The following is a 19,641-nucleotide window of genomic DNA, read 5'->3' as shown; positions in this document are numbered from 1 at the left end:
ATTAATTTCTGTTCTGGTAGTCTGAATCTATGCATTTCGCTAGTAATTATAACAATGCTGATCATTCACAAACCCAATCAACCACATATTCAGACAGCGATTGGCGTTCATCCGTTCGGCTTTACTCCCTCAGCTTGTACAGCCCCCTCCCCTTTTGTCTGCGGGAAGTTTATTTCTAGATGCGACGAGGATTCTCCTGACAGAGATATCACGTACACTATGCATGCATTCAAAAGTCAACTTATGATTCATTCTGAAAAAAACTTAAAATGTGTTCAAAAACCAACAGGGAAGCGTTTCAAAATCATATGAATAATCGATAGACAAACGTGCGCCTGATGCAAGGTGCTTTGGGAAACAAGTTTTTTTTTTCCTCAAAAATACGAATTTGGCACTCCCTTTTCCTGGTAACACCTAGCTGCTTGCTGCGACTGCTTGCACAGCCAACAGCCACATTCCTGTTGCCAGAAATGGGAGAATCTACTACTCAAATGTGACTCAACTGCGCATGCACATGAGCCCAAGTGTAACTGTTAAAACAAATCGAATGTAAACAGTTGCGACTTCACCCTCATTGGAGGCAACTTGTTATGAAGCACTGTATAGTCTTCCGAAAGCTTTGACACATTTTCAGTTGGCAGACGCTTGCATGAGCACTGTGTGTCTTTGTTGTATATGGTGCATTTCCTTTGCAATTTAAGTTATTTTCGTTTTTTTCTCTCCTTTATGTTTTATTGTTTAAGTATTATTCTACAGTAGAGGGATACAGTAATATCCTTTGTTAGAGTATCGGTTCTTACCAGTCAAAACTACAAAAATTTAACTGAAAACTAAAACAATGAAAAATTCCCGGAATTCTAAAAATATCCCGGGTTTTCCCCGGATTTCTCCCGGATGAAAAAATTCCCGGGTTTTTCCCGGATCTCCCGGGTCGTATACACCCTGTTAAAGCAAGTATTTTGCAATAATTATATTGTGCTTTGTGCAAAATCTACCATATGACTTCCCATTTTATTATTAACTGCCTCCCCTCCTTTCTGGTCCATGTTGTCCAACAGTTTTTCCATATATTTTTCCTTTCCTGTTATGAAATTTCAGTCTCCAGCCCAAATTAAATGTTTACCTTTCTCAATAGAATGAATTTTTTTATCTCCTTATCCATTTTTCAATCTCTTTTAATACTGTGGTGGGTTTGACTTTTAAATCAATCTTGGCTATGAAGCCAACATTATGCTGTTTAATCTAATCTAGACCCAAAATTACTTTTCAGGTGAATTCTGAATGTACAGTACAATTCCAGGATTAAAAAGGCAGATTCACACTTATGATTCTGCACAGGTGCTGAAACATAATGACTGTAACCAAATCTTGTGCAATATGTGGTATTCGGTCTCAAATTCTCCCCACTAACAATTGGATTAACAATCGCAAACCACTAGAACTATTTTATTTATACATACATTTTTGGTTGACATATTTTGATATTTCAGGTACATTTCTGGAGGTGGCAATGCTCCAAGTTCCTGAATCTTTTTTGTGCATTCGGCAATTTTCTGTTGTAACATATTTTGTTTGGCTGCCATTTTCTCCAAGTCCTTGGCATCTTCATCAATCTTTTCTTGGATTTCTTTTTCTTTCTGTTTCCAAGTGTCTTGTTCCACTTGTTCATTTTTTTGCTGCACGACCAAATTGAAAAGCATATTACTTATACAGTGATTAATTTGCAAGACCACAGAACCAAGTAAATCAGACACAAAAAACATTATAATAATAAAATAATATTGCACTGGTAATGTATCCAATTTGAAACAAACAACTGATCCTCCCTTAACGTAAATTCTATCACTCACCTTCTTCAATGCTTCTTGCACCTTCTTTTCGACAGCTTTAAATTCACGGTTGACATTTTCAATACGCTTATCTATTATTTCCAATTCTGCTTTACAATTTTTAAGTTTTTGCTGACGTTCCTCTACAGAAATCTCTTGTAAAGCCTGTATAAGAACAGAATAAATCAAAAGAAACTGTTGCCTGGTTAATCAGCCACAGAATGGTTATAACTGGATACTAAAGAGCATGCGAAAGAGTAATAGGACTTTACACTAATACTTTAAGGGCAATGAAAAATGAAACATATCGTATTATTTGAAATCATTTTTTCTCAAAGAAAATATAGTATCTGCAAATGATATTCTCCCAAGGACTTCACAGTGGTTTGCGGAGTATGGATGTAGATGTAGAAGTTTAACATGGAAAACTTGGTCCCATTACATATTCTGACACAAATAATATATCCATTGCCTTATAAAAAAAGTGAAGCACTTGCAGGACATTGTCAGATGTCAGCGTACTTCCTGCATCGTGGTGCGGGAAGCCATCAGGCATGATATATGTCACAGCTGGTAGTTATTGAGGGAATTCTGATGGCACAAAGATATGTCGAGGAAATCCAGTGTCCTCTGGTCACTTCTTGTGTAACAGTACTGTTCCTATAGAACTTGTGAGGGACCAGTTCAGATGTGAACTTCATCTCAGTGCCAGTATACAAGATATCAAGGGCCAGTTAAAACAGTTGTGGACCAGCTTGCCTCAGGAGAGTATACAATGACTTTATGACACACTTCCAAAAGGAATCGATGCATGCATTTGGGCCAGATGGGGTGCCGCATCATTCCGATAAGTGGGTTCATGCTGCCAAGTTCTTTGTAAATTTGAATCAACATTGTAATTGCTGAAATTACATCACATACCCTCTCAATCTGTGAAGCTTCATTTCATTTCTTCCTTCCCTAAAACCTGCTACACTTTTTTGTCAGACTGTGTATATTATTTGGTAAGACTTTTATCCTTATAATACGCAAGTGCAGAATTTGATATTCATTTCATAATAAATTAATTGCACATACTTGTACAAGTTCATCATGACGACGGTTGAGATTATTAGTTAACAAATTTTCCAGTTTATTCTTTTCTGCTTCAAGTCTCATACGAGTACTAAATGCTTCCTTGTTTTCTTGTGTGAGGCGACGAATGTCATCATTCAGTTGGTCAACTTCCAACTGGTCTTGTACAGACAACTGAGACATCAATTCCTGAGAACAGAAAATATTTAGGGTCAGTCTTCATGGCTTATCAAAGTATGTATGCATTAAAAAAGAGAAATTTTATGTGGAAGTAAATATGCCCTTACTTACTGTAAAGCCGAACTATTATGTTATTAATCAAATGAAAATAACTGATCATACAAAGCAAACATTTACTTTGAATTTGATTATTGAATTACACATGTCTTATATTCATTGGTGAAAGATGTCTTTACAACAGGTTGGTTCTTCTCAATATGGGATCCGAGTGAACTAGTTCTCCTTTGAAATGTTTCCCAATCCATCCTTCTTATCTCACTGAGGGAGAAACTAACATTCCGAACACTAGTAACAATTTGTTTTTCCTACTTTTAAATGGGCTATGGATAGTACTGGGAATTTCATCTTTTGAAAAGAAGTACTGGCCAGCTATTCTTTCTTCTTGTAATTTTATATCATATTTCAGTCAATAAGTCACCACACCACACTTGTCACGTGTTCTGTAAAAGGCATATATTGTAAGTGAACTGAAAGTATATCATATTTGATATGATGGTCACTGCTCTGAACGAGTTGGACACCACATTTCAAGTCCCTAATTTCGGAGGTGGGTCAGGACCACTTCATCCAACTGAAGTGACCAACAAAAGGAATACCTCAACTGAGTAGTTGGCTTCACCAAATGGAGTTTACTGTTTGTCACTGCAGTCACTCCTCTTCCCGTAAACACATAGAGCTCTGATTCATCAACGAAATGACAGCCTGCAGGAGAATAGCACATTGTGTCACAGCATGTTTCCTTCAGGCCTACTTGAGAATGTGGTCTGCTTGTTCACTTCATTGATTTCCCATGTGCCCTGGTACCCAGCTGAACTATATCTCCTTCCCCCACTGTTGAAGGAAGTACAGTTGATTATGTGTGAGCTGGACTATTCCCTCTCCCATTGTTGATTATGGAAAGGCCTTTCCGTTGAAGGCTGAGCAACAACAGTACAGTGTGCAGTTGCGTATGGGATGGACAGTGTTTTATATGCTTGCTGCACCATGAAGAGAAACTGAGTCGCAGAAAGGCACAATGAAAATACTGTTAAACATTTAAGCTTTCGAACAAAAAAGTCCCTCTTCGGAAATAGAAAAAACTGACCCATCAACTCAAGCACAACGAACAGAAATATGGCCACAGTGGACTGACTGTGACCACATCACAATTGAATAACAATCTGAGGTGGGTAGTAGGGGTAAGGAAGAGGTGTGGGGGGGGGGGGGGGGGGAAGTACTGCATGATATGGTTGGGTGAAGATGATGTGCTGCCTGTGAGGATGTGCAGAGATGTGGTGGGGACAGAATAGGGATGCTATGTGCAGAGTTGGGAGGTTGTACTTGGGGCAGGGGGAGCAGAGAACGGGAAAAGACTGAACGTTCTTTGGTGCAATAGAAGGCGTGTGTAGTGCTGGAATCACAGCAGGGAACGGTACAGGGGACTCATGGGTTACGGAAACAAAGGACTTGTTGATGGGAGAGTTTCCAACTGTGCATTCCAGAAGAGCTGATGTTAGGATCCAGATGGCACAGGCTGTGAATTGGTCACTGAATTGTGCAGGTGGGAACTCTCCCAACAACAAATCCTTCCTTTCAATAATGCCACAATCATTTACCCACCTATCCCATTCCCTGCTCTGATTCCAGCAGTACAGTATCAGTATACCTTCAATCATGCCAAAGCATTTACAGTCTTCTTCCCTTCTCTACTCCTTGTGTCCCCAGTACAGCCTCCCAACCCTGCACCTAGCAGCCCTACCCTGTCCTCACCACATTCGCACATGCCCTCACAGGCAGCACAGCAGTTTCTCCCCTCCCCACCCAATGCCACCACCATCATCCACTCCATATTCAGAGGCAGCTGAGTTCACAGTTGTACCACAGTGGCCTGAGACAGTTGCCAAGAGTGTGTGGTGTGTGTGTGTGTGTGTGGTTGGTTGGTTTGGGGAAGGAGACCAGACAGTGTGGTCATAGGTCTCATCGGATTAGGGAAGGCAGTGTCTAACCACTGCGCCACCTCGCTCGGTGTGTGTGTGTGTGTGTGTGTGTGCGCAAGGATTTTCTTGTCAGAAAGGAAACCTTATTTGTTCATCATCAGTCTTTTCACTGGGCCTGTCTTGAGATTTCACACTTCCTCTATGTGGTGAGTAGCAATCCATCCTTTTCATCCTGTTGATGTTATTCTATTCTGGACTTTCTATATAATGTCTGTCACAAATATATGATAAAGAAAATTAAAAAATAAACAATATTTAAAACAGGAGAGTACACACACAAAGATACTAGGACAAGTTCCTCGCGAAATCATTACCTGATGGAGTTCTGCTTCCAAACCCTCCTTCGTTGTTCTCATGGCTTCCAAGCTAGAGGCATATTGGTCAAGGGATCTAACCTTAGGGCCATGATACCTTTCAATTCCAGCAACTTCTTCTTTCATCAACCGAATATCTGCTTTAACTTTGTCAAATATGTCTCTGTAAAAAAAATGAAAAAAATGTGCTCATAACAACACTGTATTTAAAAAAATTTTAATGGCTATTTAAGAAGCTGTAGCCTCCAATGATACTGCAGTTCTATCTGTATCTTTTCTCTTACTTTATGTTCTTTAAGAATATAACATATTAAGCTGTTATGAACCATGAACTGCAGCAGTAGGGAGCCTTGCATGCCTTAATGACACAGATAGCTGTACCATAGCTCCAATCACAATGGAGGAGTGTCTGTGGAAAGACAAGACTATCATATGGCTCCTCGAGAGGAGCAGAAGAGTTTTCAATAGTTTCAGGGCAACATTATAGATGAGTGAGTGATTTGGCCTTGTAACATTATGCAACATGGCCTTGCTTTATTGGTATTGTGGAGAACCAAACTGACAGGGAAACAACAGCTAATATGATTCATGAAACTATTTCTGAATGTATAGTTTAATGACAATGGCATCGTTTTGGGTAATGTAGTGCCCCACTTGGATCTTCTGGCAGGGAGCACTAGCTGCGCGGGGTAACCACACAGTCTGCGGTGCCTTGCCATGGTTCACGCGGCTCCGCCCATCGGAGGTTTGAGTCTTCCCTCAGGCATGGGTGTGTGTATATTGTCCTTAGTGTAAGTTAGATTAAGTAGTGTGTAAGCCTAGGGACCGATGACCTCAGCAGTTTGGCCCCATAGGAACTTACCACCAGGGAGCACTCAGCATTATGATGCCATCAGAAAAAACAAATCTAGCAGTTCTCAGATTGGAGTATGAAATGTTGGATCCTTTAATTAATGGCAGGAAAAAAAGCATTTCTGGCCAGGTGAGTATATGGTTATCAGCACAATATCAAATACATGTAGTGCAGATGTAGGTTTCATAATAAATAATAAAATTGGAATGCAGGTGGCTACAATCAACAGCACAATGAACATATGACTGTAGCCAAGACAGACACAACATCCAACTCAATAGTACAAGAGCATGTGCTTAATAGCTCTTCTGACGATGAAATGAGTGGGCAAAATATATGATGAGGTGAAATAAATAACTCGGTTTGTTAGGAGATGAAAAAATTTAATTGTGATGGGGACTGAAACTTGCTAATAAGAAAAGGAAGAGAAGAAAAAATAACAGTGGAACTCAGGCCAGGAAAGGAATGAAAGTGGAAGATGCCCCAGATTTTGCACAGGCACAACTGAATCTGAAAACACTGAGTTTAAGAATCCCAAAAGAAGGTTGTATACATGGAATAGACTTAGAAATGCTGCAAGGTTTGAAGCTGCAGATTAAAAATAGAAAAAAAATGAAGAAAGATAGAAAATTAAGGTCTTAGGACCTGGAGAAGTTGTTGACAGTTTAAATAGGAGCGTTAGGCAATGACTGACTGAGATAGGGGAAAAGAACACAACAGAAGGGCATAGATAGCTTTGATAGACAAAACTGTGCAAGTAGCAGGGGAACTGCTAGGTAAAAAGACAAGGTACGGTATAAATCCTTGTGCAATATGAGGTATTGAATTTAACTGATGAAATGAGAAAATACAAAAATACAGCAAATGAAGCAGGCCAAATGGAATTGAGAATATGAAAAGTTTCACTGACAGAACAAGGAACAGCTAGAGGACAAATGCAAAGAATGCATGATAATAGGAGGGATAGATGCTGGTTATAGAAAGAAAGAAGCAGCTGAATGAATACTTAGTGCTCAGATGGAAAGCCAGTGCTAAGCCTAAAAGGGCAGGCTAAAAGGTGAAAAGCATATATAGATGGTTTGCACAAAGGAAAGAATGAAAATATTTATGAAAGGGAAGAGGAAGTAGATGTGATTGATGATGATGATGATGATGATGATGTGATGTGGGCACATGATAGCGAGGTCTTTAGCGCCTGTATGAAAATGTTATGAAACAAGTGTCGATGCATGAAACGAACATTACAGAATTATAAAACTTCGAGTACAATTAAAAATAATAAAACACAGCAAAAAGATTGTCAGGAGCTTTCAGCCGACAAGGCCTTCATCGAAAACGGACAACACACACACACACACACACACACACACACACACACACACACACACACACTTGTGCTGCCTTGATGCTTGACATATGCAGCATCGCGTACCATATTGCACCATCCCGGTAGGAACACAGGTGTCACATTGATAAGCATCGCGTCATACATCCTTTACTGCAACAAGTTGCACCACTTATTGTATTATCTCAGTGTCGACCAAGTATAATTTAATTTAAAAGTTTATTCAATAGAGAAACACAATAAGGAAGAAATTGTGATGTAGCGAGTGCACATTGGAAGGTGGGAACAAACCAGTACAATCTTCTTCAGATTATTCTTGAGGTGCTGTATTGTATTTGGAGTACATTAATAGCAATTTTAACCAGAATGTTTATTCAGTAACTCTTTTGTATTGTCTAATAACCTATTCAATGCGTGATACTCATATCTATGTTGACATAAAAAAGATTGTTATTTTCTCAACCATGTGGCAAAAAATACAGAATCATTTTAAAGTATTTTTGTAAATAAAAAACTAACTTGGCTTTACTATTCTTCGTTTCAGTCTTCTGCATATCTGATACGATTCGATTTATTTTATCTTCTATTTCACGCAGTTCTGCTCGAAGCTTTCCTAGCTCCGCCTCTGCATCACGAATCTGTACACTCAGTTCACTTCGCGTCTTCTGAATCTCTAAACGAGAACGAGAAGTATTGAAGTAACCTCCAGTCAGTGACCCTTTGGATGACACCTGGAGAGAACAAACAAAAATACAACACAATCTCAATACTGGAGACAACGCTATATACCGATAAAAAGTGATGCTACATCTTTAACACAAAATACCAGAAAAGGTAGTTTAAATGGCTACTTACTTGATCACCTTCCAATGTGACACAGTCAAGTTGACTTGTCCTTGCTAAGTTTGTGGCAACCTCAAGGTTTCTGCAAATCAGTGTCTTCCCAAATATATATTTTAATGCCTTGTCATATCTATTTTCATAGTTCAATTTTGTAACCATTGCAATTGCATCCTACATACAAAAACAAAGTAAAGTAGTTATAACACACTTGAAACTTCAGATACAACAATAATTTCCACTTTCTGCGCAAAAAATAGAAAAGGTGTAAGAAGCACATAAACTGAAGTACACACAGATGTAGAAAATGGCCAATCATTAACATATTGTAAAATTTAAATATTTAATTTTCTTGGACAAAATTTTATTAAAACTGAGTAAATTTCAACTTAAAAAGAGACCACACTTTAGGGCATATAAAAAAAGTATATAAATTCAAAAACATTAGATAAAGTATTAAAATTTAACACAGGCAAGTTGACAGTAAACAAAATAAAAACAGTGTACTAACATTTGTTTCTGGGTACTCTTGATCCCGTACATGCAACCTATTCAGGGGCATAAAGGTAACTTCTCCTGGAAGTTTCTGACGATTCATTTCTTTCAATATTTGAGTTCCGACTTTGTCAGACTCAACTATATGATGGAATAACCTGCCAACAACATGAAAACAAATAATAGTTTCTTTGAAATAAAGAAAATAATAGCTACATTACTAGGTATTCAACACACTCATAGATTAAAGTTAGAAAACTGGAGAGAGATGACTTTAACATTACATATAATTATATTACATCTCCATCTCACTCCAACAACAAACTGACTGAACTTTGATAGATACGGGGTGCACAAAACCTTCAGTAGATCATTGATGATACAGTCACAACTGTCCCACACTACGTCTCTCACCACTGGTGAGTTACGTAACAAGACCCTGTGGTTGACAGCGTGACTTAAACAAGTGGTGACATACGAGCAGACCTCACTCATGTGTGCGCCAATATTTATAGCAATTTTGTATAGTTTAGCTGATTGTCTAAAACCTCTTGCTTTTGAGTTGAATGTGGGTGGGAGCAGCAATTTCCTAAGCAAACAAAAGGTAGATGCATTATGTGCTATATGTTTCTTGACTCATGAGACCTGTACCCATTGGGTTTAATTTATGAAATAGTTTAGGGTTGCCCATCAACAACGGTGATGAATATTTCTGAATCACTCATGTTCATGCTCAAGTTCAAATAAACACTTCCACTTTCACCATTTCCATTATTCAATGAACCAGCAGAGAAGTTGGACACCCATTCGAAGCACACTTGATACTTTCTTGGTACCATTTGCTGAATTGCAGCAGTCAGTTCCTTTAGAGAATATAGATATATTGTGCTTGTTGAATGAACTAAACACTTTTTGAGACGCTGTTTTACTCTTCTTTTCACCCTGGAAATTCAGCAGCAACAAAAGAAAAGACAGGAGCCATAAGGAAGGATCACACATCTTCATCATGCACAGACAAATTGCAAAGAGTTAGACTAGGAATGCTACCAGCAGCATCATCCAACATCATCAAAAAAGTAACTCAGCCACGTTCTTTATCAAAAGATGATTCAGATAAAGCAGTAAGAAAAATGCAACTGCACTCTGGATCATCATCATTGGAAGATGTCACTAGAAATTCCACAAGAAAGTGCAAGCTTCTAACCTACAGTCAGGATTTTCCGTGAGCATGGACAATAGCTAGCAGCCCACTAAGAAGTCAGTAAGTTCAGGGAGTATATTTCATACCTCTAAACTGGAAGAGAACTTTGCAACTCTCCCTAAAAAATAACTTCATCTGAAGTCTAAAGCACAAAGTAAAGCCATCTGCCACAACGGTAAATAGATAGTAAAACCTCTTTACCTATTACACCATAATGTCTAGTCAATGTTAAAAAAAATCATCAGAAATAGAAATAGTCATGAAAACTAATTTAAAATTAGATGTCAGATATTCTCTGTCCCATTGAACACTGGCTAAAATAAGCAAAAGTTTTACAAATAATTGATAGGAGAACATATCACAGATAGTTATTCCTCTTGAAAATAGAGGAGGCAGTACAGCTATCTATGTTAAAATGAATGTTGAGTCTTGCTGTGAACGCAGGAGAGACCGTTTGGTTGTCTGTGTGGTTGTGTGTGTAAACGTGTATACTACTGCTAGAAAAAGAGCTTGTGCTCGAAAGCTACTATAAATGCTGATCTCCCCACGAATCAACCCGCTATAGGTGAATAGTCGCCTTTCTCGTATTTTATGTTTTAAAAAGCATGTGAATGCCTCACAAAGTACAATAGTATACTACTAGAAAAATTCACATTTTCTTTGTCTTAACCAATTTCAACACACTGATATTTAACGTGTGTACCCGCCAGGTTAGCTGAGAGCGCTGATGAGCTGCTTCCCGGACTCGGATAGGCGCGCTGGTCTTGGATCGAATCCACCCGGCGGATTAACGATGAGGGCTGGTGTGCTGGCCAGCCTGGATGTGGTTTTTAGGCGGTTTTCCACATCCCAATAGGTGAACACTGGACTGGTCCCCACGTCCCGCCTCAGTTAGACGACTCACAGACATCTGAACACGGTCGCACTATTCCATGGATTACAGTAGATGTAGACAGCTGGGGTACACTAATTCTGTCCTGGGGGGCGGGGGAGGGGGGTTTGGGGTGGTGGCAGGAAGGGCATCCAGCCACCCCTTAACATTAACCTCACTAAATCCAATTCTAACAATGCCAACCCTGCGAAACACGGGATAAAGATGCAAGCGAAAGAAAGAATATTTAACATGTACAGATTTTTTATTGGGAATCTCCAGACTTTCAATCACGCCTTCGAAATACTGCTAAGTAAACTTCATGCTCACAATAAAACATCACTAATATTTAGAGATTGTAATACTGATTTTCTTAAATGTCAGAAAAGCAAAGAGTAGTTGTTAAACAGAACAATTCATTCAACTTGACTGCAAGTGTTAAAACTCCAATTTGGATCACTGAAAATTCAAAGATGGCTCTCGATAAGATTTTTTATAAATACTGATATACTATACTAATTAGTTAGAATCATTAACACAAGTCATAGTGGTTTTAAAGAGCAGACGATAACAGTAAATATGAACTACAAAAAACAATGCTCTATAAAATCTTCAATCCAAACGCAATAAATGACAAAAATTTATTGCTTTTTAATTAACTTTTACGTGCTGACAACTTGACAGGGGTATATGATGAAAATTATGTTAACATTATATTTACTATTCCTTTCAAAAAAATATTTGTTCACAACTCCAATATTAGATTTTTATGAAAGCCAGGGAGAATTGAAACCAAATGCACTAATTCTTGGGTGACAAATGGGACAAAAATTTCCAGAAAAAAAAAAAAAAAACCAACACCTGCTATCCAAAGAACTACAATGTAATGATACATTAGATTCCTTGAATGAGATGTGGTTGTTGTGGTTTTCAGTCCTGAGACTGGTTTGATGCAGCTCTCCATGCTACTCTATCCTGTGCAAGCTTCTTCATCTCCCAGTACCTACTGCAACATACATCCTTCTGAATCTGTTTAGTGTATTCATCTCTTGGTCTTCCTCTATGAGTTTTATCCTCCACGCTGCCCTCCAATACTAAATTGGTGATCCCTTGATGCCTCAGATTCTGTCCTACCAAGCGATCCCTTCTTCTAGTCAAGTTGTGCCACAAATTTCTCTTCTGCCCAATTCTATTCAATACCTCCTCATTAGTTATGTAATCTACCCATCTAATCTTCAGCATTCTTCTGTAGCACCACATTTCAAAAGCTTCTATTCTCTTCTTGCCTAAACTATTTATCGTCCACGTTTCACTCCCATACATGGCTACACTCCATACAAATACTTTCAGAAACGACTTCCTGACACTTAAATCTATACTCAATGTTAACAAATTTCTCTTCTTCACAAACGCTTTCCCTGCCATTGCCAGTCTACATTTTTATTCTCTCTACTTCGACCATCATCAGTTATTTTGCTCCCCAAATAGCAAAAATCATTTACTACTTTAAACGTCTCATTTCCTAATCTAATTCCCTCAGCATCACCCGATTTAATTAGACTACAATCCATTATCCTCGTTTTGCTTTTCTTGATGTTCATCTTATATCCTCTTTTCAAGACACTGTCCATTCCGTTCAGCTGCTCTTCCAGGTCCTTTGCTGTCTCTGACAGAATTACACTGTCATCGGCAAACCTCAAAGTTTTTATTTCTTCTCCATGGATTTTAATTCCTACTCCAAATTTTTCTTTTGTTTCCTTTACTGCTTGTTCAATATATAGATTGAATAACATCGGCTACAGCCCTGTCTCACTCTCTTCCCAACCACTGCTTTCCTTTCATGCCCCTCGACTCTTATAACTGCCATCTGGTTTCTGTACCAATTGTAAATTGACTTCGCCAGAAGATGATGGGTACGAAACTTAAAGACTGAAATCGCATATAAATTGTAAATAGCCTTTTGCTCCCTGTATTTTACCCCTGCCACCTTCAGAATTTGAAAGAGAGTATTCCAGTCAACATTGTCAAAAGCTTTCTCTAAGGCTACAAATGCTAGAAACGTAAGTTCACCTTTCCTTAATCTATTTTCTAAGTCACAGGGTCAGTACTGCCTCCCGTGTTCCAACATTTCTACGGAACCAAAACTGGTCTTCCCCGAGGTCGGCTTCTACCAGTTGGGTATCATGTCCTTAAATACATGTCAGAAAAAAGATGTTTGTGACAGAGAGGAGTGGATAAGTGGGGAGCACCCCACTGTTGGGAGGTGTTTTAAATTGTAGGTGCTGATACCAGAGCTACCAATTAGGGACTGTATGGAAGTGGGTAGCAGTCAGACGACCCTACCTGCTGAGGTGTAGATAGGAATTCTATGGAGTGGCCAGTGCAGAAGAAAGAGCTCCATGAAATCTAAGAACGTGAAATGTCAAATATAATAAATGTATTTTAATTGTTAATTACAAGTTCATATTAGATCTGTCATGTACATAGTACAGAGAGGCAGTATACAAGTTGGTAGCTGTCCTCATTTGTCATGTATTGAGTTGAGTTTTAATTTTAAGAATAATATAAGAAGGTAAATTGAATCTCAATTCTTATTTATGTGGTGGAGTGAATGAGAACGAGAAGTTAATTTTCAGCTCCTTTATCTGCAGCCTATAAGGAGGCGAAGTATGAACCAAGTTGGAGGAAGAAGGCACACGAATTCAGGACGCAGACTTGCTGGGCCCTAAGTAATAATATTAAACATCAACCGAACAATAAGTAAGCAACATTCATTGTATATAAAAGGAGTGTTCAGGTGGCAACTTATTTAAGTGTCTGGTGCATGAGGTGAAGTATAACAAACCATCACACAGGCCAAGCCAACCTGAAACACTTCAACATGAAATGCGTAAGTACTATTCTGTAGCCTAAAAAGAGTAATTCAACAAGCAAAGAAATTATATAACGATAATTTAATAAAAATAATACAACAATAAAATGAAAGCCATTTGGAAAGTTGTAAAAATGAAAGTAATAACAAGCAATATGTACAAACAAAACTTTAAAACTGGTTTTCAATTATTTTTTGACATCAGAGCCACAGAAAATGGTAAACTTTTCAATAATATTTTGGTATAGTGATGAACCTTGTAAACAAAATTTGCCATAGAACCAGTACTTCAAATCCAACATATGTAGAAGCCTTAAAAGCATAAATGTTTCTCCACAAAGCCTCAAGCACCAAAGTGAACACAGTCATAAAACACACTAAAAAATAAAAACTCCATTGGCAACAACAATATTAACTGTTTTGCATTACATTTTTTCTGTCCACCATGCACCAGACCTCTATAGATTTACTTTAAATTGATTTGGTGAATGCACTGCACAATCACTAGGGAGCTGAAAAATTCAGTTTTGCAATAAATGTGAATAAAGATGTGATTTCTCATCAAAATGTGAAATTACGTAACAGATGGTTTTTCACAGTGAATTATATCTGGACGAGCAATCTTATCAAACACAGTTTGAAATACCTGTGTTTTCTGCATATAAACATCGAAAATGTAACCAATTTTCGGGTGCTGGCATTGCATATCATCTGCAAAGTTCTATTTGGAATGATAATGTGCATAAGAATATGTCTGCAAAATAAAAAGTGCAGGAATGCAACAACATATCAATGCAATCGTTTCTCTGGTGCCACACCTACTGTGGGTGGCAGAATGGTCTGTATAAGATACACACCGTGTAATGCAATGTAGTACTCAGCTGTGGGAGCTAGCATCTTAGGACAAACCATCACATACGTTTTTCTGTTAGCTAAAGATCAAAGGTTGATACAGATAGGAAACTTTTAATGTAGCAGTTTTAGGTGGTGGGTGATCTGAACTGAAGTTGCATGAAATACTGCTAGAGGTCAGGCATGAATTACCTTGCATACAACTCTCTGCCAACCTCAGCAAGCAACTGCTTAGTAGCAATTCCCTTGCTTATTGTTTTCTTTTCTTATTTTGAAAAGAGTGAAAAGACTAATCCTGGCCCATCATGGACTTCAATTATGAGTCTCACAACACCAGAAGGGATTGGCCCTGCCTGTGGCAATGCGTCAGTTCTGCTTTCGAAGAAGAGGAGAAAACATGTGTAGGCTGTTGCCTGCCAGAAGGAAGCAGGTTTTGTTCCTCACACTGCTCCCCTCTCTCCTCCGGTGGTCAAAATTCTACTTTGTTTACACTCACGGCGAAGTGGCCACACTCTACACTATAGTTACAGAAAACAAAACCTGTCAGTGTATTTTGACTGTGCCGATATTCTTCCCATAACATGCAAGTAGAGTTATTTTCGGACCTATTTTTACACTAACTCTTTGTTGGTTCTATCTGTAGCGCTGTCAAGTATGGATAGCATGGCATAAATAATGTTGAGAAACACCTTAGCTCAGAGATGCACTCAGTTCACTGGCAAGGACAATGCTGGTGCTCCTCAACAGAACAATCCAGGGAAGAAAGCGAAGGCCATTTCACAGAAAAATTGCTGAAGTTTTTGCAAAACCACATGTTCCAGTAAAAACATTCCCCAACAACCACTTACTTTTAAACAGTCAATTTCAGGCTTTGCCGGCATGCACAGAGCATGATAACCATTTAAATCTGTGTGTCTATCACTTACAAACAATATATATATAAAAAAAATAATAATTAAAAAAAGTGCAAATTCACAAGATATAGATGGATGCTATATTTTCTGGTCCCTAACAATTACCGACTCTTATAATTAATGCATCCTTCTGTAATGGGAGTCATTCCTGACCTAAAAGTTGCTAACATTACTCCACTCCACAAAGAAGGAGTAGAAAATGACATAGCTAATTAATTTATAGGCCAGTAGCCCAACTCAGCACTTTTCAAAAATACTTGAGAAATTATTTTACATTGGATTGGTATGTTTTATTAGCAGATATTCTTTAATATCAAAGCATGTGCATGGATTTAGAAAATCAAAAATAACAATTACACTAATAAATGAATATCTCACTAAATCTTAAATAATGAGGAAATCGCTGCTGGAAATTTTCGGATCTCTCAAAGGTTTTGAAGTTATTGATCACACATTACCCTAAGAAAGATTGCTGACAACAGTGTGAATGGTAATGCAAACCTATGGTTAGAATCATATCTGTCAAACTGAGTACAAAAAAATTGAAAAAGTTACTAACCTTCACTAGTGTACTAAGCATTTCTTTAAGACAATGCCAATTAGATACTATACATGTAAGACCAATCCTGGGTTCTGTATTGTTTCGGCTATATGGTGATGACAGAAAGACAAAGCTTACCTCAGGTTATACTACACTATCTGCTGATGTTGCAAGTATTCTGGCTATGGCCAAAAGGTTAAGCCATTTATGTCACCACTGAGTGAATAGTTCAATGAAAACAGTCACGAGGTAAAAGTACAAAAAATAAGTCCATCAGTTTCAGCCTCTCGTCTTCAAAACAAGAAATTCCCATAACATTTCTAAACAACTAAAAGCAATCTAAAGCACGTATTGTTAAGTTTCTCGGTAAATGGCATGAAAAAAATCTTAAGTGGAATCCTCATGTAAATTCTACATGAAAGACATGAAAGAAGTTCTAAGGGTACTCAGCAAATTAGTCACCAACTTACTTTCACTCCATATTAAACATATAATCAACTTTTTGTGAAACTCACCCTGCACCAGAGCTATCTTCAGGATGCAAAAAAAGGCAGTTCATATAATTTGCGCTACAGTCTGGAACCGAGCGACCGCTGCGGTCGCAGGTTCGAATCCTACCTCGGGCATGGATGTGTGTGATGTCCTTAGGTTAGTTAGGTTTAATTAGTTCTAAGTTCTAGGCGACTGATGACCTCAGAAGTTAAGTCGCATAGTGCTCAGAGCCAGCCATATAATTTGCAATGTGAGACAAAACAAGATGTGCAGACAATATTTCAGGAGACTTCTTATTATGACTCTACTGTCTGCACACATTTTAGATGTATAATTTGTCAAGAGCTATGTATTGAACAAAGAATACATGCATAGCTATGAAACTTGGCAGTCGGCTGACCTATATGTGACTGAGTATGGAACAACTTGTTATCAGAGAAGTTTGTTATTGTTGGGATGCGATGTACAATAATTTTCCCAATGAAAGTTAAGGAACAGAAAATCCAAGCACTTTCAGTGGTATCTCCAGTTGTCACCTACATCACAGCCACCCATCATGCAGAGAGACAGCTCTGTCACCTCCTCCTCAGGAAAGAGGCATATTGCACCCACAGCCCAACCACCAAACACACAGTGATGTACTGCTGGTTGCTGCCTTTCGAGTATGCCAGGAATGCAAACATGGAGATCACATCCCAACGAATGCCACAGTACCAGGTGGCAGTCTGCTCACCATTTGCAGTGCTGCTATTGCAGTACTATCTTGCCTCTGCTAGTCACATGGTACCACCACACTTTCCAGGTATTCTTCCAATGGACAGCTTTATAGGATTCCACCAGCCCCTCACCATTCAGTCACCATCAGAAGTTCACTGTTATATGCACTAAACATTGACCACTACGCAATCTCTCAATCAGAGCTCCATTCACCAAACAAGTAATACACTTCGGGACTTACACTGACCAAGCTCATGGCCTACCAGCCAGAGCCTGTTGCCTCATGACCATGTTCAAATCATTGATTCATGACAAGTGCATCACAGAATACGGTCACATACATTTCCTGACTATGTTCGTGATACATTATTAATTTTTAAAAATTCAATTGTAGAAAAACTTTTACACATTATTTTTTTTTCAAGATAAGTTATAAATATTAACTAACTTCATAACGATGTTTACTCATGCCTGAATAACTGTGTGCTGATTATGATTTCCCGATGTAGGTAACTGCATTTGTATATTTATTCCTGTTACTGCTTGCAGTATGCTCTCATAATGTTTCATTGTACTGCATATTATTTCATCTCACGGTAAAAACAAACAACTAGTGAAAGTACAAGAGTTAAGTGAATTATTATCCACAATTTAGTTATATTTTTGTTTATTACGGTAGTACTGTCGTTTTATGTTGATGATGCATGCTTTGTTTATTTGTTGTTATATCTTTGCAATTTTCAAGCTGCTAGATTAGTTTTATTATCCCTGCCATGCTGCTTATCATGAATGCTCCGCTGGCTATTTGCACCAAAGAAGAGCAACGTTCAATGATCACGGTCAGAAGGCATATCGGGCCAAAATTCATCGAAGACTTTAGGTACAGTATGGGAACAGTGTTTTGCCACAACGTAGTGTCTACAAATGGATTGAAAAATTCTGAAATGGTGGCATAAGTGTTATGCATGATGAAGGAGCCGGACGACCATTTACTGCCACAAATGAAGAAATCATTGAGCGTTCACATGAAATGATTCTCTTAGACAACACGATTTACTACAGACGAAATGGCACATTGTCTGAAAATTAGTCATGGTTCTGCCGATGAAATCACCACAGCAGACTTGGGTTTCCTAAAGTTTGTGCAAGATGAGTCCCAAAACAATTTACACAGATGCATAAACAAACACAACTGGAAATCTGCAAAAAAACATTTGGATCGCTATGGTAATGAAGGGGACAACTCCCTAGACAGGATCATTACTGGTGACGAAACATGGATTCACCATTACGAGCCAGAGAGTGAACAGCAGAGTATGGAATGGAAACATCGAAATTCGCCATGCCAAAAAAAGTTCAAGACCCAACTGTCTGCAGGAAAACTGATGCTTAGAGTTTTTTGGGATGCACAAGGTCCAGTACTGGAACATTATGAGGAAAGGGGGCACAACAATAAACAGCGTACCGTTACAGTGAGATGCTTAATGCCAGGCTAAAGCCTGCAATTCAAAGCAAACGCCGAGGATTGCTTTCAAAAGGTGTAGTGTTGTTGCACGACAATGCCCGTCCGCATACTGCTGCTCACACTGCTGAAACACTCCAGGAACTCAAATTTTATGGATAATCCTCCATATAGTCCCGATCTTGCCACTTTTGACTATCACTTGTTTGGTCCACTCAAAAAGGCATTAAGGGACTGTCAATTTGCCTCGGATGAAGCAGTGAAAGAAGCACGTGCATTCCTGGCTCACAGCTCAATTGAGAACCTTCTTTTATGACTTTCTTGTAGCATACTAAATTACTTGTAAAAATGTATAACTGACTTGTCCGATATCATATATACAAATTGCACAATATTGTGATTTCTTGGATCAATAAAATAAAAATCGACACAATTTAATAACTGAACTGAAAGTTCACAATATATTGGTCTGAAACATTTATTTACAAATCAATGCATTAAAAATATTAGAAGCTGCAACAGTAGCCAACCAAAATGTAGAACTTTCTACTCACCATATAGCGAAGATGCTGAGTCACAGATAGGCACAACAAAAAGAATGTCACAAAAATAGCTTTCGGCCAACAAGGCCTTTGACAAACATAGATGACAGACACGCATGCATGCACACACACTCACGCAAATGCAACACACACACACACACACGATCACAGAGTCTGGCAGCTGAAGCCACACTAGGAGCAGCAGCAGTGC

General features: G+C 38.4%; 1 protein-coding gene across 1 annotated transcript in view; it reads right to left on the bottom strand.

Annotated features, from left to right (window-relative positions):
• Positions 1 to 19,641, bottom strand: part of LOC126178550 (structural maintenance of chromosomes protein 3) — a 190,674-nt gene that overhangs the window by 46,561 nt on the left and 124,472 nt on the right. The window contains exons 15-21 of the mRNA XM_049924540.1: positions 8,983 to 9,124; positions 8,487 to 8,645; positions 8,151 to 8,362; positions 5,434 to 5,596; positions 2,907 to 3,092; positions 1,851 to 1,994; positions 1,461 to 1,676 (exon numbers count right to left, since the gene is read on the bottom strand). Of these exons, the coding sequence (XP_049780497.1) occupies positions 1,461 to 1,676; positions 1,851 to 1,994; positions 2,907 to 3,092; positions 5,434 to 5,596; positions 8,151 to 8,362; positions 8,487 to 8,645; positions 8,983 to 9,124 (1,222 nt within the window). The remainder of the gene's footprint in view (positions 1 to 1,460; positions 1,677 to 1,850; positions 1,995 to 2,906; positions 3,093 to 5,433; positions 5,597 to 8,150; positions 8,363 to 8,486; positions 8,646 to 8,982; positions 9,125 to 19,641) is intronic.

The sequence above is a fragment of the Schistocerca cancellata genome, chromosome 1 (genome assembly GCF_023864275.1).
Source record: "Schistocerca cancellata isolate TAMUIC-IGC-003103 chromosome 1, iqSchCanc2.1, whole genome shotgun sequence".
NCBI lineage: Eukaryota > Metazoa > Arthropoda > Insecta > Orthoptera > Acrididae > Schistocerca > Schistocerca cancellata.
This window is presented reverse-complemented; position numbering and strand designations above follow the sequence as displayed.